Source organism: Catharus ustulatus, chromosome 4 (genome assembly GCF_009819885.2).
Source record: "Catharus ustulatus isolate bCatUst1 chromosome 4, bCatUst1.pri.v2, whole genome shotgun sequence".
NCBI classification, from domain to species: Eukaryota; Metazoa; Chordata; class Aves; order Passeriformes; family Turdidae; genus Catharus; species Catharus ustulatus.
Window position 1 is genome coordinate 253,530 of NC_046224.1, and position 25,054 is coordinate 278,583.

At 65.2% G+C, this 25,054-nt stretch overlaps 2 protein-coding genes across 2 annotated transcripts in view; one reads left to right on the forward strand and one right to left on the reverse strand.

Moving 5' to 3' along the window:
- Window positions 1-2,143: 2,143 nt before the first annotated feature.
- Window positions 2,144-8,757, reverse strand: LOC116995127 (paired box protein Pax-4-like). Its single transcript, XM_033057500.1, has 8 exons — window positions 8,745-8,757; window positions 8,359-8,489; window positions 8,059-8,274; window positions 6,884-6,965; window positions 6,648-6,779; window positions 5,257-5,339; window positions 2,902-2,965; window positions 2,144-2,262 (listed from the first exon to the last, which is right to left on the reverse strand). Exons 1-8 carry the CDS (start codon window positions 8,755-8,757, stop codon window positions 2,144-2,146), a joined length of 840 nt encoding a protein of 279 aa, XP_032913391.1.
- A 7,335-nt stretch (window positions 8,758-16,092) lies between these two features.
- The window catches only part of SND1 (staphylococcal nuclease and tudor domain containing 1), a 109,414-nt gene continuing 100,452 nt past the window's right edge, over window positions 16,093-25,054 (forward strand). The window contains exons 1-3 of the mRNA XM_033057970.2: window positions 16,093-16,176; window positions 19,600-19,749; window positions 23,267-23,387. Of these exons, the coding sequence (XP_032913861.1) occupies window positions 16,102-16,176; window positions 19,600-19,749; window positions 23,267-23,387 (346 nt within the window). The 5' untranslated portion in view covers window positions 16,093-16,101. The remainder of the gene's footprint in view (window positions 16,177-19,599; window positions 19,750-23,266; window positions 23,388-25,054) is intronic.

The following is a 25,054-nucleotide window of genomic DNA, read 5'->3' on the forward strand; positions in this document are numbered from 1 at the left end:
GTCCTGGTCAGCACATCCTGATCAGAGTGTCCTGGTCAGCGTGTCCTGGTCACTCTGTCCTGGTCAAAGTGTCCTGGTCAGTGTGTCCTGGTCAGTGTGTCCTGATCAATGTGTCCTGGTCAGAGTGTCCTGGTCAGTGTGTCCTGGCCAGAGTGTCCTGGTCAGCACGTCCTGGTCAGTGTGTCCTGATCAATGTGTCCTGGTCAGAGTGTCCTGGTCAGTGTGTCTTGGTCAGTGTGTCTTGGTCAGAATGTCCTGGTCAGTGTGTCCTGGTCAGAGTGTCCTGGCCAGCATATCCTGGTCACTGTGTCCTGGCCAGAGTGTCCTGGTCAGAATGTCCTGCTCACTGTGTCCTGGTCAGTGTGTCCTGGTCAGCGTGTCCTGGTCAGAGTGTCCTGGCCAGAGTGTCCTGGTCACTGTGTCCTGGTCAGAGCATCCCACTCTGAGTGTCCTGGTCAGTGTGTCCTGGTCAGTGTGTCCTGGTCAGCGTGTCCTGGTCAGTGTGTCCTGGTCAGCGTGTCCTGGTCAGTGTGTCCTGGTCAGCGTGTCCTGGTCAGTGTGTCCTGGTCACTGTGTCCTGGTCAGTGTGTCCTGGTCAGAGCATCCCACTCTGAGTGTCCTGGTCAGTGTGTCCTGGTTGGTCAGAGTGTCCTGCTCACTGTGTCCTGGCCAGAGTGTCCTGGTCAGTCTTTATCAGTGCCACCCATTGGTTTCCCACTAACGAACCCCAACAAACCAGAACCGGGTCCGTGCCTCGCTCGGGCCAAGTCCAGGCGCTGCCCCGGGCCTGGGCAGTCCCGGCTCAATTCCAGGCTGGGCCAGGACCGGGAACAGCCCCGGGACGGGGCCTCAGCACCGCGAACCTGCTCCCAGCAGGAACGGCTGCTCCAACACCAGAGCCAGACCCCCCGGAACCAGAACCGGACCCGGAACCGGAGCAGGACCGGCTCCTGCACATCTCGGTGCCGTACCGGAGCGTGGTGCAATTCTGTAACCTGCTCAAGGATTTCTTGCAGTTCCTGCGGGACCAGCTGGACTGACCCGGAGCCCGAGCAGAGCCGGTTCTGGCTGCGCTCCCGGCCCGTTCCCGGCTGGAATCCCGGGCGGGGCGGCACCGGCACCGGCACCGGGAGGGAGAAGGAGCGGGGCCGGCCCGGTTCGGGAGGAGGGAGAAGAAGGAGCGGGGCTGGCCCGGTTCGGGAGGAGGGAGAAGGAGCGGGGCCGGCCCGGTTCGGGAGGAGGGAGAAGGAGCGGGGCCGGCCCGGTTCGGGAGGAGGGAGAAGGAGCGGGCCTGGCCCGGTTCGGGAGGAGACGAGGGCCGGCTCGGGGCCGAGTGGGAAAAGCGCTTTAATTTCGCACGGGAGCGGCGCGGGGATGGAACGGCCCGAGCTGCGAGCCCCGGAGCGCCGAGGGACGCGGAGGTGCCGGAGGTGCCACCCTGAGCTGCTGCTGCCACCCGGGGCTGTCCCCGTGTCACCAGCGCCGCCTCTGAGCTGGGACCCCATCCCTGTCCCCGCTGTGCCCCCGGCTCTGCCCCAGGGGATCGCGTTTGGGGTCCCGGGACATTCCCTCTGCTCCAGCGGGATCGCGTTTGGGATCCCGGGACATTCCCTGTGCTCCAGGGGATCGCGTTTAGGATCCCGGGACATTCCCTCTGCCCCAGGGGATCGCGTTTGGGATCCCGGGACATTCCCTCTGCCCCAGGGGATCGCGTTTGGGGTCCCGGGACATTCCCTGTACTCCAGGGGATCGCGTTTGGGATCCCGGGACATTCCCTCTGCTCCAGGGGATCGCGTTTGGGATCCCGGGACATTCCCTGTGCTCCAGGGGATCGCGTTTGGGATCCCGGGACATTCCCTCTGCTCCAGCGGGGTCGCTGCTCCCGGAGCTGTCCTGGCTCTGGAGAAGGTTCTGGAGCGTGGGTCCGCACGGAACGAGTCCGGGGTCCTGGATCCCGTGATCCATCGGGATCCTGGAGTGTGCGATCCGCCAGTGTCCGGCCGTGGTTCGGGGATGTGCCCGGCTGCCCCCGAGGCAACTTCTCATGAATATCCTCAATTCCCAGCTCGGGGGCTCGCAGCCCCCCGTGCTGCCGGGGGTGGGGACACCGTGGGGGCGGGCACGGGGCGGTGGCACCGGGGGCTCAGCGCGGCTCCCGGCCCCAGGCGGGCAGCGGGGTGAGCCCGGGGGGCAGCAGGGCGAAGGGGGGGCTCTCCAGGGGCTGCCAGGGCGCTGGAGCGGGGCTGCCGCCGGGAGCCAGACCTGCGGGATGGACACGGGGCTCAGCCACCCCCGGCACCCCCACAGCCCGGGGGTCCCGCGGCTCCCACCCTGCCCCTCGTACCGCAGACAGCGTGGTCCCAGGCGCAGGGGCCGGAGGAGCAGAGGTGCAGCGGGGCCGGGGGGCGCGGGGGGGTGCCCAGGCCGTGCGGGGGCTGCGCCGAGCCCGCGGGGGTGTCCGGGAGGGGCTGTGCGGGCACCAGAGAGCGCCGTGTCCCCGGGCATCCCTGCTCACCCCAGAGGGGACCGGCTGAGGGTCGGGACGCTCGGGACGGGGAGCGCGGGCTCCGGAAGGTGCCGGAGCGTTTTGGGTGTCCCCACATGTCCTACCTGTGCGGCGGGACCGAGGGTGACCGGGATCCAGTGGCACCAGGAGCCTGCGTGGGCACGGGAGGGGACAATGTCCTGGCTCGGGCACCGCTCGGGCCCCAGCCCCGACTCACCGGGGCGCACACGGAGCGCCCGTGTCCTTTCCCCAGCCCCCAGCGGGGCTCCGGGAAACAACCCCCGGTGTCCCAGCGCCAAATCCCAGTCGCGCTTCCCTCCCCGGATCGCCCCTGGGCCCCACCCCTCCTCGAGCGCGGGTCCCACGTCCCGTCCCCTCGGTCCCTGGGCTGTCACCTGCGCCGCCAGCCTCCAGCTTGTTCTCCCGTCGCCACTTGGCTCGGCGGTTCGAGAACCAGACCTGGGAGAGAGCGGGAGCTGAGGCTGCCAATCCCCCCAACCCACGGCACCCGGGCCCGGCAGTGCCACGGGACACGGGCTCGTCACAGCCCGGGAGCGAGCGGGGACACGGGCGGGACACGGGCAGAGACAGGGGCTCCATCCCAGACACGGCAGAGCCTGGGTTTGGGAATGGGCGTGGGCAGGGGGGAGTGAATGCCCGAGCCTTGGTCCCAGGCACGCACAGGGGCGTAGAGTGGGCAGAGGAAAGGGTTTGGATCTGGGCATGGTTGGAGGATGGGAAGGGTTTGGATCTGGGCAAGGTCAGAGGATGGAAAGGGTTTGGATCTGGGAATGGTTGGAGGATGGGAAGGGTTTGGATCTGGGCATGGTCAGAGGATGGAAAGGGTTTGGATCTGGGAATGGTTGGAGGATGGAAAGGGTTTGGATCTGGGCATGGTCAGAGGACAGAAAGGGTTTGGATCTGGGCATGGTCAGAGGATGGAAAGGGTTTGGATCTGGGCATGGTCAGAGGATGGAAAGGGTTTGGATCTGGGCATGGTTGGAGGATGGAAAGGGTTTGGATCTGGGCAAGGTCAGAGGATGGAAAGGGTTTGGATCTGGGAATGGTTGGAGGATGGAAAGGGTTTGGTTCTGGGAATGGTCAGAGGATGGAAAGGGTTTGGATCTGGGAATGGTTGGAGGATGGAAAGGGTTTGGATCTGGGCATGGTCAGAGGATGGGAAGGGTTTGGATCTGGGCATGGTCAGAGGATGGAAAGGGTTTGGATCTGGGAATGGTTGGAGGATGGAAAGGGTTTGGGTCTGGGAATGGTGAGAGGATGGAAAGGGTTTGGATCTGGGCATGGTCAGAGGATGGAAAGGGTTTGGATCTGGGAATGGTTGGAGGATGGAAAGGGTTTGGATCTGGGCATGGTCAGAGGATGGGAAGGGTTTGGATCTGGGCATGGTCAGAGGATGGAAAGGGTTTGGATCTGGGAATGGTTGGAGGATGGAAAGGGTTTGGGTCTGGGAATGGTGAGAGGATGGAAAGGGTTTGGATCTGGGCAAGGTCGGAGGATGGAAAGGGTTTGGATCTGGGCAAGGTCAGAGGATGGAAAGGGTTTGGATCTGGGAATGGTTGGAGGATGGGAAGGGTTTGGATCTGGGAATGGTTGGAGGATGGAAAGGGTTTGGATCTGGGCATGGTCAGAGGATGGAAAGGGTTTGGTTCTGGGCATGGTGAGAGGATGGAAAGGGTTTGGTTCTGGGAATGGTCAGAGGATGGAAAGGGTTTGGATCTGGGAATGGTTGGAGGATGGAAAGGGTTTGGATCTGGGAATGGTTGGAGGATGGAAAGGGTTTGGATCTGGGCATGGTCAGAGGATGGAAAGGGTTTGGATCTGGGAATGGTTGGAGGATGGGAAGGGTTTGGATCTGGGAATGGTTGGAGGATGGGAAGGGTTTGGATCTGGGAATGGTTGGAGGATGGAAAGGGTTTGGATCTGGGAATGGTTGGAGGATGGAAAGGGTTTGGTTCTGGGAATGGTCAGAGGATGGAAAGGGTTTGGATCTGGGAATGGTTGGAGGATGGAAAGGGTTTGGATCTGGGAATGGTTGGAGGATGGAAAGGGTTTGGATCTGGGCATGGTCAGAGGATGGAAAGGGTTTGGATCTGGGAATGGTCAGAGGATGGAAAGGGTTTGGATCTGGGCAAGGTCAGAGGATGGAAAGGGTTTGGTTCTGGGCATGGTCAGAGGATGGAAAGGGTTTGGATCTGGGCATGGTCAGAGGATGGAAAGGGTTTGGATTTGGGAATGGTCAGAGGATGGGAAGGGTTTGGGTCTGGGCATGGTCAGAGGATGGAAAGGGTTTGGATCTGGGAATGGTTGGAGGATGGGAAGGGTTTGGATCTGGGCAGAGGAAGGCTCTTGATCCCCAACATGGGCAGGATAAGGGGTTCCCCCACCCCAGGAACGGCCACGGACACGGGCACAGGAAGGGCTTTGGTCCTGCGGCTTCCCCACTGAGCCAGTGAGCCATGGAGTGTGCCATGGAGTGTGCCAGGAGTGTGCCCGCTGTCCCATGGAGTGTGCCATGGGGTGTGCCGTGCAATGTCCCGGGTGTGCCATGGAGACCCCCCCGGAGCCAGGGACAAGCCCAGCCCTGGGCAGTCACTGCCACACCCGGATCCCGTGCCCAGCCCAGGTTTGGAGCCACCCCCGGGCTCTCTGTGCTGTCCCCGGAGCTGTCCCTCCTCTCCCGCGGCCTGGCCGGGCTGTCGCGGTCCCCGGGACGTGCGGGGCCCCCTTACCCGGATGGTGCTGTCCGGGAGCTGGGTGGCCGCGGCCAGGCTCTGCCGGGTGGCGGGGTCCGGGTACTGTCCCCTCTGGAACTCTGCGAGGGACATGGGGTGAGACGGGAGGAGGTGCCAGGGCGTGTCTGCAGCCAGACAGAGCCCGGCACCAGCCAACTGGGGAGCTCAGGGGTGCTTTGGGGAGGTTTGGGGTGCTCCGGGGTGCTCTGGGGTGGTTTGGGGTGCGCTGGGGAGGTTTGGGGTGCTCCGGGGTGCTCTGGGGTGGTTTGGGGTGCGCTGGGGAGGTTTGGGGCCCCGCAGCCATGGCCGGGCCACCCACAGGGACACGAGCCCATCCCACAGGGACACGAGCCCGTCCCACAGGGACACGAGTCCATCCCACACGGACACGAGCCCGTCCCACAGGGACACGAGCCCATCCCACAGGGACACGAGCCCGTCCCACAGGGACACGAGCCCATCCCACAGGGACACGAGTCCATCCCACAGGGACACGAGTCCATCCCACAGGGACACGAGACATCCCACAGGGACACGAGTCCATCCCACAGGGACACGAGCCCTTCCCACAATGACACGAGCCCACCCCACAGGGACACGAGCCCATCCCACAGGGACACGAGCCCATCCCTCAGTGACACGAGCCCATCCCTCAGGGACACGAGCCCATCCCTCACGGACACGAGACATCCCACAGGGACACGAGCCCGTCCCACAGGGACACGAGCCCATCCCACAGGGACACGAGTCCATCCCACAGGGACACGAGTCCATCCCACAGGGACACGAGCCCATCCCACACGGACACGAGCCCGTCCCTCAGGGACACGAGCCCATCCCTCACGGACACGAGCCCATCCCACAGGGACACGAGCCCACCCCACAGGGACACGAGTCCATCCCACAGGGACACGAGTCCATCCCACAGGGACACGAGCCCATCCCACAGGGACACGAGCCCGTCCCTCAGGGACACGAGCCCATCCCTCACGGACACGAGCCCATCCCTCACGGACACGAGCCCATCCTACAGGGACACAAACCCATCCCACAGGGACACGAGCCCGTCCCTCAGGGACACGAGCCCATCCCTCACGGACACGAGCCCATCCCTCACGGACACGAGCCCATCCTACAGGGACACAAACCCATCCCACAGGGACACGAGACATCCCACAGGGACACGAGCCCACCCCTCACGGACACGAGCCCATCCCACAGGGACACGAGCCCACCCCTCAGGGACACGAGCCCATCCCACAGGGACACGAGCCCATCCCTCACGGACACGAGCCCACCCCACAGGGACCCGAGCCCGTCCCCAATCCCCCCGGTGGGACCAGCCCCGCTCCGTCCCGCTCGGACCCGGTGTCCCGGTGGGATCGCACCTTTCTCCAGAGCCTCGGCCTGCTGCCTGGAGAACACGGTCCGGTTCCTGCCGCCGCTCCGGTGCCGCGGGGGCTGCAGGCTGCCCGGGGCCGGGGGGGGCTGCGGGAGCGGGGCCGCTGCCGCAGGGGACACTGCGGGGACAGAGAGGCAGAAGTGGAGGCGGACCCGGTGCTGGGCGCTCCTCGGAGGGGCTGGGAAGGGTCGGGAGGGGTCCGGGCTCTGGGGCGAGGCTCACCCCCTGGCCGCGGGTCCCGGGGCTCGGCCGCCAGCCGGAGGTCGCTGGGCAGGGTCCTGAGCACGCGGTTGATGGAGGAGACCTGCGCAGGGAGAGGGGATGTGCCCGGGGGGGGACGGGACCCCCGGGCGCTGCGGATATCCCGGAGCCGTCCCTGGGATCTCTCCGGGGATTCTCCGAGCCCGGCTGTCCCCGTTTGGGACCCAGACCCAGGATCCCGGGTCCGACAGAACCTAACGGGAGGCGATGGGCGCGGCGGGGATGGGCGCGGCGGCTCTGTCCTTGCCAAGGGACACTTGTCACGGGGCCACCGCCGTGTCCCGATGCCCGGGGAGGCAGCCGGGCTCGGGGGTGGCTCTTGGGGCTCTGCTTCCCCTGGGAAGGAGCGATTTGCCTTCCCCTCCGCACCTGTCCCAGCTCCGCATCTCACCGAGCACCGAGCCCTTCCCTGGGGATCCTTCCCATTCCCGAGCCCTTCCCTGGGGATCCTTCCCATTCCCGAGCCCTTCCCTGGGGATCCTTCCCATTTCCGAGTCCTTCCCTGGGGATCCTTCCCATTCCCGAGTCCTTCCCTGGGGATCCTTCCCATCCCCGACTCCTTCCCTGGGGGTCCTTCCCATTCCCGAGCCCTTCGCACGGACCCGAACCCTTCCCAGCACTCCGAGCCCTTCCCTGCACACCCATCCCAGTGTTCCGAGTCATTCCCGGGGCATCCATCCCGCTGTCCCCAGCCCTTCTCTGCACACCCATCCCGCTGTCCCCAGCCCTTCCCTGCACACCCATCCCAGTATCCCGAGTCATTCCCGGGGCATCCATCCCGCTGTCCCCAGCCCTTCTCTGCACACCCATCCCGCTGTCCCCAGCCCTTCCCTGCACACCCATCCCAGTATCCCCAGTATCCCGAGTCATTCCCTGCACACCCATCCCGCTGTCCCCAGCCCTTCCCTGCACACCCATCCCAGTATCCCCAGTATCCCGAGTCATTCCCAGCACACCCATCCCACTGTCCCAGCCCTTCCCAGCACACCCATCCCGCTGTCCCAGCCCTTCCCAGCACACCCATCCCGCTGTCCCAGCCCTTCCCCGTGCACCATCCCCACCTCCCTCCCCCGGCCGTGGGCTCGGACCCCCGTGCCCCGCCTGGCCCCGGCAATTCCCGGGCTCTCCGGACTCACGCTGGGGATGCGGCTGCTGGCACAGATGCCCTCGGCGTGCAGCTGCCGGCGGATCTGCCAGGCGAAGAGCCCGGGCTGCTCCAGCTTGAGCCGCGCGATCGTGGCCACCACGGCGGGGGTGGCGGTGCGGGGCTTGCTGCCCCCCGCGCCCTTGGGCCCCACGGTCCCGGTCCGGTAGTAGCGGGCCAGGATTTTGCTGACGCAGCCGTTGGACACCTGCGGACAGAACTTGAGCGCGGGGAGGGCTCGGGAGGGTCCGGGGAGCCCCCCAGCCCCAGCCCGGGCCCCGGCCGGGCGCACCTTGAGGCTGCGGGAGATGTCGGAGCTGCGGGCGCCGCTCGCCGCCAGCGCGATGATTCTCTGCCTCTTGCACGTGGGGAGGGGGCGGCCGTTCAGGAAGAGCCCCCCGAGCTGGTTCACCCCGCTGGGGCCTGGGGAGGGGGACAGGGCTGGGGAGGAGCTGAGGGGGTTTGAGGGGGGATCGATGCTGGGGGGTGAGGGCAGGCAGGGAAAACACCCCATGGAAGAGCACGGGGAGAATTTGGGATGGGCAGGGGGTGACAGCCTGGGGGGCTGGATGTCACCGGAGCACCCTGAGGAGCCGGAGCAGGGATTGGTGGCCCGGCACATCCCCGGTCCCCACCGGGAACAGCGGGACCCGCGCCCGGAGCCGCCGCGCTCCTCACCTCGGTGTTGCATCGTGGAGAGGCTCAGGGGGCGGTGGGCGCCTGGGGATCCCCAGTGGGACACGGGAGATGCTGCGGGGCCGGATAAACCAGCGCCGGTGTCCAGATCCTGCTCCGAGGAGAAGGGACGAGGGCAGGAATCCTGGAGCAGAGGATGGAAACACTCGAGGGCAGCTTGGGAAGTCCACAGCGGATAAAAACCCGGAGAAGGTCACAGGGCTGTGGAGAGGCTCGGAACGGAGCCGGCAGAGCTCCCCTGGACACCCCACGGGGGACAGGGGGGTCCCCACGCCCACCCCGCCCCAGCTGAGTGCCGGGATCCACAGGGAATGGAGAGTTCCCCCACGCCCACCGCCCTCCCAGCCAGGAATTGCTGCCCAGGATCCCACCCATCCCATCTGTGTCCTGTCCCTCCATCCTTGTCCCCAGTCCCTCTCAGCTCTCCTGGAGCCCCTGCAGGCCCTGGCAGGGCTCTGAGCTCTCCCTGGATCCTGTTCCTGTCCAGGGAGCACCCCCAGCTCTCCCAGCCTGGCTCCAGAGGATTTCCCGGCAGGATTCCCACAGGGACCCTGGTGCCAGCGCCTCTGGAACACCACGGGCGTCGCTGGGCAGCAGCAGAGGTGGCACCGAGCCTTGCCAGGGCCCCCAGTTCACCCGGGATTTCCCCTGGAGCGCCCTAAAACCCCCCGGACACCCCCAGAGTGGGGCTTTCCCTGCCACAGTCCCTGAATCCCAGTGCGCCCCTTCCCTGCCCCGAGGGAGTTGTTTGGCGACGCCGACCCTCGGTGGCATTCAGCAAAAGCGACAAAAATGCATCAGCAGGGCCAAGCCCGCAGGTTTCCCGCAGGTGAGCAGCAAAGCCGAGGCCATCCCAGCTCCCTGTGCTCGGGGAGGGACGGATCGCCCTGGAGCGCTGCTCCGGGAAGGACAGAAGGAGGGGACAGGACACGGGCAGCCCCCCGCATTCCCTGGCTCGGCCCGTGCTGTGCCCGGAGGGGACGCAGGGATTTCTTCCCCACGGGGAGCTGGGAGCGCTGGGAAAGCCGAGCTGGGAGCCCTCGGTGCCTCCTGGAAGGTGCCGAGGATTGCCGGGCCCGGGATGAGCTTGGCCTGTGCGGCACAGGGACCGGGAGCCAGCGGGGACCGGCGGGGCCGGGAACCCCCGGGGACCCCAAAGCGTGTCCGGGTCGGAGCGCGCCCACCACCAATTCCTGCAGCGGATTCCCGCAGCTTTTCCGAGCGGGGGAAGATGCTCGGCAGAGCGGCAGTGCCCGGGGCGGCGCAAGGAGGTACCTGCGGAGCCTGGAGGAGCCGGACCGGACCGTCCCGGGGCCGGGCGGGCGCTCGGTGCCGCCAGCGGGGCCGTGATGTCACTGCGGGAGGGAGAGGATGGCGAGGAAGGGGCGGCCCGACGGGACCGCGCCCAGCACACGCCCGGCCCGGGGGGCTCCTGCGGGGCTCGGGGGCGCTCGGGGACCCCCGGGCCGGGCACGGAGCCGGTGCCGGGTGAGCGCCGCCGTTTCAGCACCTGCGGCCGGCGGACAGCACGGCCCCGCCGCGTCCCCGCGCCCCACAGCGGCCCCGGGGAGCCCCCGGCGCAGCCCCCCGAGGGGCTTCGCTCCCGCGGCTGTCCCGCAAAGCAAACAGGGACATATGGGATTCAATCATAAATCCAGCTTCGCTTTTATTACGTCGATTTGATTTATTTTGGGTGCTGAACAAATAGAAGGCGGCCCCCGGGGTGGTGGCTGGGCCCCGGCGGGGACTCCCCGGTGTGTTCCAGCCGAGGCACCGGCACAGATGGCCCCTTCTTGGAAGATTAAAAAAAAAAACAACGTTGTAAACCTTTCAAGTAAAATATTTGAAGAGCAAATATTAGCCAGCGAGGAGCCCATCACCGTGGCCCTCCGCGCCCGGCCCCGCGAGTCATCCAGCGTTATTTGCACCCCGGCCCCGGCCCCCGGGCTCCGCACAACTGCCCGCCTTTGGAAAATACCATATGCTCCGAATTACACATTAACCACAGCCCTGCGGGGCCCGGGCCCGGCCCCGGCCCCCGGGGAGCCGCCGCGCCGCCCCCCCGCCGCCCCCGGGGCGCCCCGGCCGTCCCGCACCCCGCACCCGGGCTGGGGCTGGCGGCGGCGCGGGGAGCGCTGGTACCCGGGGCTGGGTCCCCCCCGCTCCGCCCCGGCCGCCCGGGACCCCCGCGCTCCTCCCCGGCCTCGGAGCAACCCCGGTGGAACCCCCGGGCCGGGCGAGCCCCGTGCGTAACGCGGCCGCGGGGAGCGGGGCGCGGAGCTCGGCACCGGGGCGGGGGGCCCGGGCCCGGCCCTGTCCCCGTGTCCCTCGGCCCGGACGGGGGGCGGCGCGGGGGGCTCCGGGCCGGCCCCGGAGCGGCGGGGCTGCCCCCGGGGCTGTGCGCGTTGGCACCGGGCGCGCCGGGCTCCGGAGCGCACAGCCCCGAGCGGCGCCTCGGCGCTGCCGGGCCGGCCCCGCGGTGCCCCGGCCGCGGGAGGAGCCCCCGGAGCCGCCCGGAGCTCGGGGAGACCGGGGGAGCCCCGCGGAGCCCGGGGGAGGCGGCGGAGGGGGCACCGGGCCGTGCGTCCCTGGCGCGACTCGGGCGCGGCGGCTGCGGCGGGCTCGGGCACCGGGAAACAAACCGGGAAACCGGGAAACCGGGAAACCGGGAGCGGGAGGGGCGGGAGGAGAGCGGGGGAGAGCGGAGAGGAGCGGAGAGGAGCGGAGGGGAGCGGCAGAGACGGGATGGGAGAGATGTAGAGAGGGGGAGATGTGGGGAGGTGGAAGGAGAGATGGACCCGTGGAGAGCAGAGACGGGGACAGGGAGAGGGGGAGACCTGGAGAGATGGAGCCGGGAAGAGCCAGGGAGAGGCAGAAAGGGGAACGGCGGACGTGGAGACATGGAGAGGTGGAGTTTGGAGGGCAGGAGAGGTGGAGAGGCACCGATGGAGAGGTGGTGAAATGGAGAGATGGAGAGGAGGAGGAGAGGGGGAGAGATGGAGACATGGAGAGATGGGCACATAAGGACACGGAGAGGTGAAAAGACGGAGGTGCAGGAGCGGTGAAATGGAGAGATGGAGAGGTGGAGAGGTGGAGACCGAATTATGGAGACGTGGAAAGGCGGAGAGGTGAAGGTGTGGAGACACAGAATGATGGAGAGGGGGGAAAGGAGAGGTGGGGAGGGGTGGAGGGGTAATCGGGGAGGTTGGAGAGGTGCAGAGGCACAGCTGGAGCCGTGGAGACGAATTTGGAGAGGTGGAGAGGCGAGGGCGGAGCTCAGGAGAGGTGCAGGGGAGCTCCAGGAGCGGAGTTTGTGCTCCCGTGGCCTCGCCCTGCCCCGCTCTCCCCAGGGAAGCGCTTTTGCAGCGTTCTGGGGATGCTCCCCTTGGAAAGGCCGGGGATGCTGGGCTGGCAGCAGCTGGCACACAGCGGGAATGCCATCACACATCGGGGGGCGGTGGGGACCCGAGTGTCCCCTCCTGGCGACAGCTGGACACTCCCGCTGGAGCTGGGAGGAGGGAAAGAGGGAAAAGAAGGGGAAGAAGGGGAAGAAAGGAGGGATGGAAAGGAGGGAAAGAAGGAAAGGAGGGAAAGGAGGGAAGGAGGGAAAGAAAGGAGGGAAATAAAGGAAGGAAGGAAAGGAGGAAAGCAAAGGAGGGAAGGAAAAGAAGGAGGAAAAGAAGGAGGAAAAGAAGGAGGAAAAGAAGGGAAAGAAGGAAAAGAAGGAAAAGAAGGAAAAGAAGGAAAAGAAGGAGGAAAAGAAGGAAAAGAAGGGAAAGAAGGAGGAAAAGAAGGAGGAAAAGAAGGAAAGGAAAGAAGAACCCGGTCTCCCCTGTCCCCAGGCGGGATCAGGGGCGCGTTGGGGACACCGGGGGCTGTGGGGGGAGCACAAAGCTCCGCTGTCCCCAAGGAGGGCGTGTCCCAGGAGCGGCGCTCGTGGCACAGCGCGGCTGGCAGGGGGTGTCCCCCAGGGAACAGGGACAGGGATCCAGCTGAGCAGATCCATCACCTTCATCTTCACCTCCGTCTCCATCCTCATCTGCCTCTTCATTTCTCTTTCCATCTTTATTTTTGCCTCTGCGTTCGTGTCTTTGTCTCCATCTCCATCTCCATCTCCATCTCCATCTCCATCTCCATCTCCATCTCCATCTCCATCTCCATCATCTCCATCTCCATCTCCATCCGAATTTTGTCTCCATCTTTGTATCATTTTTCCCCGTTTTCATCTCTGCCTCCATCTCCACCTTTATCTCCATCCCATCTCCTCCACTCCCAGACCATCTCCATTCCCAATCCCATTCCCCAACTTCATTCCCATTCCCCATCCCATCCCTTTATCCCATCCCATCCCATCCCATCCCATCCCTTTATCCCATCCCTTTATCCCATTCCCATTCCCATTCCCATTCCCATTCCCATCCCATCCCATCCCTTTATCCCATCCCTTTATCCCATCCCATCCCAATCCCATCTCCGTGTCCCTGTGGCTGCCCCTGGATCCCTGGCAGTGGCCAAGGCCAGGCTGGGCACTGGGGCTGGGAGCAGCTGGGCCACTGGGAGGGGTCCCTGCCATGCCAGGGGGGCACTGGGGGGGCTCTGGGGTCCCTTCCCACCCCACCCACCCCAGCATTCCCTGATTTCCCTCCCTCTGTCACTCCCTTCTGCACCATCTGGCCTTTCTCCCCTCAGAAGGTTCCCTGCTCCTCACCGAGCACCAGAATATTTGGAAAATCCCATTTTTTCCTCCTGCAGAAAGCACAGGTGGAAGTTAAGAGCCCAGATGACTCAACCGACCAAGAAAAAGGATTTTATCCCCACGTTCCCACCTACAATTTCACTTTCTTTTCCATCAAAAGAAAGCGAAATCCATCAAAATGATGATTATTAAGGGATTCGAGCTAAAAGAGGCAGTTTGGAGGCTTGAAGGTGTCCTCCCCATCATCTCTGGTGGGAGGCAGGTGCAAGGTGGGACGGTGACACGGAGAGGAGCGGGCCCAGAAATTCCATGGATCGGGATAACGGGGCAGAGATTTCCTGCCCCGAAAAGGGGCTGAGTGTTAAAAACGGGGAGAAAACCAAGAAATTAATAAATTGTCATCCAAGGGCCGGAGCAGGGAGACCAGAAGCGGTGGAAGGCTGAGGCAGGGAGAGAACGGGAGGAGGATTCCTCATGGATTGGGAGAATTTGGCACAGCCAGGGCAGTAAAAACTTGGAGCGGGACCCTCTGGAAAAGGGGCGGGGGCTGCACCGGGAGGTGCTCGGGGGGAAAAACCCGGAGAGAACACACTGGGGAAAACCTCAGAAACAGGAGATAAAAACATCAGAAATATGGGGAAAAACCATCAGAAATACGGGGGAGAAAACCATCAGAAACATGGGATAAAAACCTCAGAAACACGGGAAAAAAACCCCTCAGAAACACGGGAAAACCTCGGAAACACGGGAATAAACCTCAGAAACCCGGGAATAAACCATCAGAAACACGGGGGGAAAAAAACCATCAGAAACACGGGATAAAAACCTCAGAAACACAGGAAAAAAAAATTCAGAAACACGGGAAAACACCTCGGAAACACGGGAAAAAACGTCAGAAACACGAGATAAAAACATCAAAAACACGGGATAAAAATCCTGGGGTGGGGCAGTGCGGCGGGAGCAGCGGGAGAGCCGGCCGGGCGCGTTCCCGGGGGATGCTCCCGGTGCGCTCGGTGCTGCCCGGCGGGAACCGGGACATGGGGAGGGACAATCCCGGCACGGCCGGACCCTCCCGGCTCCCCCAGCCCGGACACGGCACCCCGAGCACCCCGAGCACCCCGAGCACCCCGAGCACCCCGAGCATCCCGAGCACCCCGAGCATCCCGAGCACCCCGAGCACCCCGAGCACCCCGAGCATCCCGAGCACCCCGAGCATCCCGAGCATCCCGAGCATCCCGAGGCGGGGCCGGGCAGGGAGCGGAGGGACCCCCAGCCGGGACACGGGACACGGCGGGAGAGACCCCCGGTTCCGGCTCCCCGGGACCCCCCGCTCCGGGCCGGGGTCACGCAGGGACCCCAGAGGGGTGGGCAGTGTCGCCTGAGGGGGCACAGCCGGGCTGCGAGTGTCCCCTGGCAGCACGAGGTGACACTGGGTGACCTCGGGTGCTCCAGGTCACCTCACCTGGCAGTGCCGCTGTCCCCGCTGTCCCCGCAGGACGCTGTGTCCGCGGGCAGGGGGGGTTTGGGGTGAGACCCCCGGGCAGCAGGACCGTCCCTGCCAGGGCTGGTGCGCCATTGTCACCCCAAACCCGCCGGGGCCGGGCTGGGGGAGCACCGGGAGGCTCCGGTCACCCTGGGGGTCACTGGGGGTGTCACGGAGAGACCGCACAGAGTACGGGGGACCCTCACTGTTGGGGCTGCACCGGGGGGTACTGGGGGGTACTGGGGGTTACTGGCGGCTCCCCGCTCCTCCGGATCCTCCGGGACTGCTCCGAGGTCCCCAGCTCTGCCGGGACCGTCCCCGCTGGGTGTCCCCAAACCCGGGGCCGTGCCGGGCTGGGGTCCCGCTGGGTGTCCCCAGACCCGGGGCCGTGCCAGGCTGGGGTCCCCGCTGGGTGTCCCCAGACCCGGGGCCGTGCCGGGCTGGGGTCCCCGGTCCCCGCTGGGTGTCCCCAAACCCGGGGCTGTGCCGGGCTGGGGTCCCCGCTGGGTGTCCCCAAACCCGGGGCCGTGCCGGGCGGGAGTCCCCGGTGTCCCCAGACCCGGGGCCGTGCTGGGTTGGGGTCCCCGGTCCCCGCTGGGTGTCCCCAAACCCGGGACTATGCCGGGCTGGGGTCCCCGCTGGGTGTCCCCAAACCCGGGGCCGTGTCGGGCGGGGGTCCCCGGTGTCCCCAAACCCGGGCCCGCCCCCTCCGCGCGCAGTGGTGACGAAAGGGGCGTATCCCCACCAAACCCCGCCCCCCGGTGACGGAAGGGGCGTGTCCCGGCGCGGCCCCGCCCCCGGCGCGGCGCGAGGCCACGTGTGCGCGCGGGCGGCCTTTGCCGACGTGTCCCTGGCGCCGCGCGCCCCGGAAGTCCCGCCCCCTCCCGCGCGCCGGGCCGGGCGGGGCCGCGCGGGCCGTGACGTCACTCTCGGCGCGCCGCCATTGGTCCAGGCGCCGGGGGGCGGAGCGGCGCGCGCGGCGGGAGCGGCCGCCCGTTGGCCGCCGGCCGCGCAGGGGGCGGAGCCTCGCGGAGGCCTCGCCCCCCCCGGCGCAGGCCCCGCCCCGCGGTCCCTTCCGCGCTCGCCCCGGGCCCCGCCGCGCTCCCGCCGCCCGTGCCCGGCCCGGCCCGACCCGGTTCCTCCGCCCGCCCGGCCCCGCCATGGCCTCCGCGGGCAACCCCGGCCAGGGCGGCTCCGCGCCGCCGCCCGTCGTCCAGCGCGGCATCGTCAAGATGGTAAGGGCAGTGCCCGCCGCTCCCCGCACCGACCCCGCGGCTCGCCGCTGACCGGGGACCCCCGTCTCCCGCAGACTCCTCCGGGGCCCGGGACCCCGCTGCTCACCCCGGCTCTCTTCCCGGTCACCGGGAGGCTGTCCGGTGCCCGGGTCCCCCAGCCCCGCTGCAGCCCCTCCGGTGCTCCCGGGCCCCTCCGCGGCCGTTGCTGACCCGTTACCGCCCGCAGCCCGCGGAGCCCTCGCTGCTCCCCGGGATCCCCGTGCAGCCCGGGTCCCCCTCGCTGTCCCGGCACCGGGCACCGCACGGTCCCGCCGCCCCGGTGCCGTCCCGGCTGCTGGGATGGAGCAGGAAGAGTTTTGGGTCCCGGTGCCGGTGGTCCCGGTGGTCCCGGTGCGGTGCCAGCCCCGGGGGCTCGCGGAGCAGCGGCGGCGGGGCCGTTCCGGGAGCGCCCCACGTGCTCCGCTCGCTGCCGTTCCCGGGGCATCCCCGCGGGGCGGGGCGGCGGGACGCGACCCCCGGGCCGGGTCCGCACGGGCAGAGCGCGGGATGGTCCCCGGGATGGTCCCCGGGAAGGGTCCCCACGTCCCCCCCGTCAGGTCCCCACGTGTGCCGGCAGCGGGGCCCGGGAGAGCGAAGGTCGCGTTCAGTCCCGGGCGCGGTGTCCCCATCCCGTGTCCCCATCCCGTGTCCCTTCCCGGTGCCTGTCCCGCCCCAGCCCGTTCCCTGCCGTGTCCCCAAAACTCCCAGACTCCCGTTCCCGAGTCCCGGTGGATCTGGGGGTCTCTGCTGACCCCTTCACCTCTTCCCGGGGTGTCACCGCAGCCCTGAGCCTGTGGCAGCGGTGGGGACAGGGCTGGGGACACCGGGGGGTGCACCCTGGAAGTGTGGCAGGGATCTGGGGATGGATCCCAGAGGTTTGGGGGTGGGCTCTGGGGGTCGGGATTCACTCTGGGGGTCGGGATGGGCTCTGGGGGTCTGAGGCTGGACAGAGGGGGTCTGGGAATGGACATCAGGGGTCTGGGAATGGACACCAGGGGTCTGTGGTCACACACCAGGGGTCTGTGGTCACACACCACGGGTTTGGGGACACCGGGGTCTGCTCTGGCACCATCCCTGTGGTGTCACTGGTGACAAGGGGATGTGCTGCTGCCACCCTGGCCTGGCTCCTGTCCATTCTGCAGGTTTGGGATGCTCAGGAAAACCCTCCCCAGCTCCATCCGGGGGATGCACGGCAGGATCTGGGGAGGATTCGGGGCTGTGCTGGCTGGGAGTGCCCGTGCCCCACAGCCTGGGCTGTGCTCTGTGCTCCCTTTCCGGGCCAGCCAGCCCGAGTTTGGCCCGGGACAGGAGGGTCCTGGCACGGGACAGGTGCCAGCCACGTGCTCTGCTGCGGCTCTGTCACAGCTTTGAGGTTTTTGGGGCTTTCTGCACCTTCCTGTTGCAATCACGGTGCGCCTCACAGGAATCACAGCGGGACTGTGGGGTTTGAGAGCAGGATGGGGATGAAGAGCAGGAACTTTCCTGCCGCTCCTGTCAGGATTTTTAACCCTTTGTGCCCCACAGGGGCAGCTCTGGATTCTGGATGTGCAGTGGGTTTGGGTGCTCCGGAGCTGGGTCTGTGCCCCTCGTGTGCCTGTGCCGTGTCCTGTCCCTTTGCCAGGCTGGATCAAGCCTCGTTTAAGCCCAAATTTCTGTGGTGGAGCCCTCAGTGGGATGATTGGGACCTGGGGTGACTTTGCTGGCGGGGTGGGGACAGTGACACCTGAGTGCTGGGACAGTGTCCCCATCCCCCTGCAGCTGGGATCCCAACAGCCACACGTGTGGGTGACAAACAGGAACTGTGGCCACTTCATGGGGTCGGGATGTCCATCTGGGATGTGGAGCTGGCAGGGAATGTCCCCCCAAAGCTCTGCACTGCCCCTGGAACACGGAGCAGCTCCACCAGGGATCCCACCTGGGGATCCAGGGCTGCTTTTGGGGATTGAGCAGAGCAGCTCCAGCATCCCCTGGCCTCCCCGTGCCCTATAAATTAAAGATTAAGGTTAATTACAGCCATGAAACCTCTAAGTCCTTAAGCACAGAGCGCTGAGCCTTGGCTGGGATCGCTCCGGGTGCGGCGATTCCCGGTGGCTCCCGCGGCATTCCGGGCTCTGCCGGGGGCTGGGGGGCTGCAGGAGGGGTCAGGGGGCACCCAGGCCTCAGGGTGGGCTCAGGGCAGGGGCATTCAGTGTCCTGGGCACGGGGCTGGGCTGGCTCTGGTGGTGGACAGAGCTGGAGGGGTTTGGGATCCCTGCGAGCATCCCGGGGGTTTGGGTGGGGGGAGCCAGGGTGGGTTCTGGAACCCGACCCCGAGGGTGGATCCAGGGATCTGGGAGTGGGGACAGGGAGATTCTGGGATCAGGGAGATCTCTGGGAACAGGAAGATGCTAGAATCAGGGAGATCTTTGGGAACAGGGAGATCCCAGGATCAGGGAGATCCCCGGATCGCTCTGACTGCTGGGAGCGAGCCGTGCTGGGGGATGTGGGGGCTGGAGGTGTGAGGGAGCCCTGGAAGGGGGATTGGGATTGGGATTGGGATTGGGATTGGGATTGGGATTGGGATTGGGACTGGCTGGGGGTCCCAGGCTGGGGCTCTGAGCAGCCAAAGCTGTGCTGGGACATCCTGGCTGGGCTCATCTGGAGAGCACCAGGAGTGAATTCTCGATTTCCCAAATGCTCCTTGGTGCTGTGTGTGCACGGAGGTGACCCCGTGTCCGGGTGTGCTGAGCTCTGAGGGACCCCAAAACCCCCCAGTGCCCCCCTGGCATGGCAGGGACCCCTCCCAGTGCCCCAGCTGCTCCCAGCCCCAGTGCCCAGCCTGGCCTTGGCCACTGCCAGGGATCCAGGGGCAGCCACAGCTGCTCTGGCAATTGCAGCCCAGGCAGGAATTGCTGCCCAGGATCCCAGCCAGCCCTGCCCTGTGGCACTGGGAGCCATTCCCTGTGTGCTGTCCCTCCAGCCTTGTCCCCAGTCCCTCTCAGCTCTCCTGGAGCCCCTGCAGGCCCTGGCAGGGCTCTGAGCTCTCCCTGGATCCTGTTCCTGTCCAGGGGAGCACCCCCAGCTCTCCCAGCCTGGATCCCTGGGGCTCCTCTGGGCTCTCCAGCAGCTCCAGGTGCTGCTGCTGTGTCCCCAGGCTGGGACAGCTCTGCAGGTGGGGTCTCACCTGGCACAGGGGCAGGATTTCCCCTTCCCCTGGAGCTGGGGACAATCCAGGACAGGGATTTTGTCCCCATCCCACATCTCCAGCCGGGACAGCTCCCGGCTCTGTGACCCTCAGCAGTGCCGATTTCCCTGGACACATTCCTGGAATTCTGCGTGTCCCTGCAGCATCCCCCCACCCTGCCACCCCCAGGGCACCCCCAGTGACCCCTCCTTGTCACCCAGGTGCTGTCGGGCTGTGCCATCATCGTGCGGGGCCAGCCCCGGGGGGGGCCCCCCCCCGAGCGCCAGATCAACCTGAGCAACATCCGCGCGGGGAACCTGGCGCGGCGCGCGGCCGCCAGCCAGCCCGACAGCAAGGACACCCCGGACGAGGTGAGGGGGACAGGGGGACAGGGACAGGGACAGGGGGGGCCCTGGCTGGGTCTGCTGTGGGGTACGGGGTGGAACAGCCCGGGGAGGGTCCTGGGGTGCAGCCCCCAGGGTGGGTTTGGGGGGGTTTGTCTGTGTTTGTGGGTCGGTGCTTGGGGTGGGACTGGCATTGTGTGGGTGGTTTGGGGCACAAAGAATGGTTTGGGGTACACGAGGGATGGTTTGGGGCACACAGGGGATGGTTTGGGGGCACACAGGGGATGGTTTGGGGGCACACAGGGGATGGTTTGGGGCACACAGGGGATGGTTTGGGGCACACAGGATGGTTTGGGGCACACAGGGGATGGTTTGGGGCACACAGGGGATAAATTTGGGGCACACAGGGGATGGTTTGGAACCTGAGAGTTTGTTTGGAGCACATGGGGATAAATTTGGGGCTACACGGAGGATGGTTTGGGACACACAGGGATAAATTTGGGGCACATTCTGGGATGGTTTGGGGCACACAGGATGGTTTGGGGCACACAGGGGATGGTTTGGGGCACACAGGATGGTTTGGGGCACACAGGGGATGGTTTGGGGCACACAGGGGATGGTTTGGGGCACACAGGGGATGGTTTGGGGCACACAGGGGATGGTTTGGGGCACACAGGATGGTTTGGGGCACACAGAATGGTTTGGGGCACATGGGGATGGTTTGGGGCACACAGGGGGATGGTTTGGGGCACACAGGATGGTTTGGGGGCACACAGGGGATGGTTTGGGGCACACAGGGGATGGTTTGGGGCACACAGGATGGTTTGGGGCACACAGGGGATGGTTTGGGGCACACAGGGGATGGTTTGGGGCACACAGGGATAAATTTGGGGCACACAGAATGGTTTGGGGCACACAGGGGATGGTTTGGGGCACACAGGATGGTTTGGGGCACACAGGATGGTTTGGGGCACACAGGGGATGGTTTGGGGCACACAGGGGTAAATTTGGGGCACACAGGGGATGGTTTGGGGCACACAGGGCATGGTTTAGGGCACACAGAATGGTTTGGGGCACACAGGGATGGTTTGGGGCACACAGGGGATGGTTTGGGGCACACACAGGATGGTTTGGGGCACACAGGAATAAATTTGGGGCACACAGGGGATGGTTTGGGGCACACAGGGGATGGTTTGGGGCACACAGGGATAAATTTGGGGCACACAGGATGGTTTGGGGCACACAGGGGATGGTTTGGGGCACACAGGGGATGGTTTGGGGCACACAGGGGATGGTTTGGGGCACACAGAATGGTTTGGGGCACACAGGATGGTTTGGGGCACACAGAATGGTTTGGGGCACACAGGATGGTTTGGGGCACACAGGGGATGGTTTGGGGCACACACAGGATGGTTTGGGGCACACAGGATGGTTTGGGGCACACAGGATGGTTTGGGGCACACAGAATGGTTTGGGGCACACAGGGGATGGTTTGGGGCACACAGGGGATGGTTTGGGGCACACAGGATGGTTTGGGGCACACAGGAATAAATTTGGGGCACACAGAATGGTTTGGGGCACACAGGGATAAATTTGGGGCACACAGGGGATGGTTTGGGGCACACAGAATGGTTTGGGGCACACAGGGGATGGTTTGGGGCACACAGGGGATGGTTTGGGGCACACAGGGATGGTTTGGGGCACACAGGGGATGGTTTGGGGCACACAGGGGATGGTTTGGGGCACACGGGGATGGTTTGGGGCACATGGGGATGGTTTGGGGCACACAGGGGATGGTTTGGGGCACGCAGGGATAAATTTGGGGCACACAGGATGGTTTGGGGCACACAGGGGATGGTTTGGGGCACACACAGGATGGTTTGGGGCACACACAGGATGGTTTGGGGCACACAGGGGATGGTTTGGGGCACACAGGGGATGGTTTGGGGCACACAGGGGATGGTTTGGGGCACACAGAATGGTTTGGGGCACACAGGGGATGGTTTGGGGCACACAGGGGATGGTTTGGGGCACATGGGGATGGTTTGGGGCACGCAGGGATAAATTTGGGGCACACAGGGGTAAATTTGGGGCACATTCCGGGCTGGTTTGGGGCACACAGGAGATGGTTTGGAACCCAGGAGTTGGTTTGGGGCACACAGGGATAAATCTGGGGCACATTCCGGGATGGTTTGGGGCACACAGGGGTAAATTTGGGGCACACAGGGATAAATCTGGGGCACATTCCGGGATGATTTGGGGCACACAGGGGTAAATCTGGGGCACATTCCGGGATGCTTTGGAGCCGCTCGGTGCCGGCAGGGCCCGTTTCCCCCTCCCGCGGGCCGGGGGCGGTGGGAGCAGCGCTGGCAGATAATTGCTCTCCCTGGGGAGTTTTGTCTTCCAAACAGCCTCTAAATGTCACTCTTTGCCAAAGTGACGGCTGTCAGCTCCGCTAATTGTTTATGAGCGCGTCATGTTCCCACCTCCGGCCGCGCTCCCGCCCACCCGCCCCGCTGGAGCCCCGCTGGAGCCCCGCTGGAGCGGGGATGAGCTCCGGGGATCTGGGGATGCGCTCCGGGAGTGCGGGAATGAGCTCCGGGAGTGCGGGGATGAGCCCGGGAGTGCGGGAATGCGCTCCAGGAGTGCGGGGATGAGCTCCGGGGATGCGGGGATGAGCTCCGGGAGTGCAGGGATGCACTCCTGGAATCCGGGAATGCGCTCCGGGAGTGCGGGAATGAGCCCGGGAGTGCGGGGATGAGCTCCGGGGAGTGCGGGGATGAGCTCCCGGGAGTGCGGGGATGAGCTCCGGGGATGCGGGAATGAGCTCCGGGGATGCGGGGATGAGCTCCTGGGATGCGGGGATGCGCTCCTGGGATGCGGGAATGCGCTCCTGGGATGCGGGGATGAGCTCCGGGAGTGCGGGAATGCGCTCCAGGGATGCGGGAATGAGCCCGGGAGTGCGGGAATGCGCTTCTGGAATCCGGGAATGCACTCCGGGAATGCGGGGATGAGCCTGGGAGTGCGGGGATGAGCTTCGGGAATCCGGGAATGAGCCCCGGGAATCCAGGAATGAGCTCCTGGAGTGCAGGGATGCGCTCCGGGAATCCGGGAATGCTCCCCGGGACTCCTGGAATCCGGGAATGCGCTCCTGGAATCCGGGAATGAGCTCCTGGACTCCGGGAATGCTCCCCGGGACTCTGGGAATGCTCCCCAGGACTGCGCTCCGCAGCCTCCCGTGCCCAGCCCGGTGCTCCCGGCCGGGCTCATCCGGGCTCATCCGGGCTCATCCGGGCTCATCCCGCTCCCTCCCGGCCCCGGCAGTTCCCGGGAAGGAGCCCTGGGTGCATCCCTGGGAATTGGGGCTGTCCCGGGAGCTTTACCGGGCTCAGCTCGGCTTTGGGAACCCGCCCGGGATCGCTCTGTGGTGGGGGCGTTTGTGCCGGGGGTTGGTTCCTAGCGGAGCATTCCTGGGGAATGGAGCATTCCTGGGGAATTGCCGGGAATTCGGGACCCCCCTGCTCAGGGCGCTCCCCTCCCGCAGCCCTGGGGATTCCCAGCACGGGAGTTCCTGCGGAAGAAGCTGATCGGGAAGGAGGTGTGCTTCACCGTGGAGTACAAAACCCCGCAGGGCCGCGAGTACGGCATGGTCTACCTGGGCAAAGGTGAGCGGGGCTGCCGGGGGGAGAGTGGGGCTGGGGGGGGCTGGGGGAAGTGGGTTTGGGGGGGGTTAGTTGGGGAAAAGTGGGTTTGGGGGTGTTTTAATTGGGAAAAAGTGGATTTGGGGTGGTTTATCTGGGGAAAAGTGGGTTTGGGGAGGTTTACCTGGGGGAAAAGTGGATTTGGGGTGGTTTATCTGGGGAAAAGTGGATTTGGGGAGGTTTACTCGGGGAAGAGTGGATTTGGGGAGGTTTACTCGGGGAAGAGTGGATTTGGGGGGGTTTAGTTGGGAAAAAGTGGATTTGGGGTGTTTTATCTGGAGAAAAGTGGATTTGGGGTGTTTTATCTGGAGAAAAGTGGATTTGGGGTGTTTTATCTGGAGAAAAGTGGATTTGAGGTGTTTTACTTGAGGGAAAAGTGGATTTGGGATGTTTCACTTGGGGGAAAAGTGGATTTGGGGTGGTTTACTTGGGGAAAGTGGATTTGGGGTGGTTTACTTGGGGAAATGTTGGTCTGGGGGCTGCACTTGGAGGGATTTGGGGCAGGTTGGATGTGCCCTCAGCAGGAGGATGCCTGCCTGCTTTCCTGTCCCTTTCCCGTCCCTTTTCCATGACTTTCCCGTGCCCCCCCAGCTTTTCCAGCCCTCCCAGTTTTCCCCAGCCCTGCTGTCCCTGCTCCAGGAGCTTTCCCAGGCTCAGCCAGGCACAAATCCACCTGGACAGTCACAAATCCACCTGGACAGTCACACATCCACCTGGACAGTCCCCTTTTGGGGGATGGAGTGGGGCTGCTGGGGTGTGCTGTCCCTGCAGAGCGATGCATTCCCACTTTTCCATGGATTCCCAGTTCAGGGAGGGGGCAGTGCCCGGTGCTGGGAGACCCAGTAGGGACTGGGAGGGGCTGGGTGCCCTCAGCCCCACATCCCTGTGGGCTTGGCTGGTTTCCGTGTGGGACTGGGCTGGAAAGGGGGAGTGGGTGCTCCAGGTGTGCTCTGTGTGGCACTCGGAGCCTTTCCAGGGATTCCCGTGGTATCCAGGGCGTTCCCGTGGCACTCAGGGCATTCCCATGACACTCAGAGCGTTTCCATGTCACTCAGGATCTTTCCATGGCACTCAGGGCATTCCCGTGGCACCCAGGGCATTCCCGTGGCACTCAGGATCTTTCCATAGCACTCAGAGCCTTTCCATGGCACTCAGGGCATTCCCGTGGCACTCAGGGCATTCCCATGGCACTCAGAGCCTTTCCAGGGAATCCCGTGGCACCCAGGTCATTCCCGTGGCACTCAGGGCCTTCCCGTGGCACCCAGGGCATTCCCATGGCACTCAGAATCTGTCCATTGGCACCCAGGGAATCCCGTGGCACCCAGGGCATTCTCATGGCACTCAGGATCTTTCCATGGCACTCAGGGCATTCCCGTGGCACCCAGGGCATTCCCGTGGCACTCAGGATCTTTCCACGGCACTCAGAACCTTTCCATGGCACCCAGGGCATTCCCATGGCACTCAAAGCCTTTCCATGGCACTCAGAACCTTTCCATGGCACTCAGGGCATTCCCGTGGCACTCAGGACATTCCCATAGCACTCAGAGCCTTTCCATGGCACCCAGGGCATTCCCATGGCACTCAAAGCCTTTCCATGGCACTCAGAACCTTTCCATGGCACTCAGGGCATT

Bases quoted from the DNA above. Each gene is read 5' to 3' on its own strand.
- LOC116995127 (XM_033057500.1), bottom strand. The intron at 6,966-8,058 runs GTGAGTCCGGAG...CTCCCTGCGCAG, and splicing joins CCAGCAGCCGCATCCCCAGC to GTCTCCTCCATCAACCGCGT. The intron at 2,263-2,901 runs GTGACAGCCCAG...TCCATCCCGCAG, and splicing joins GCTGGAGGCTGGCGGCGCAG to GTCTGGCTCCCGGCGGCAGC.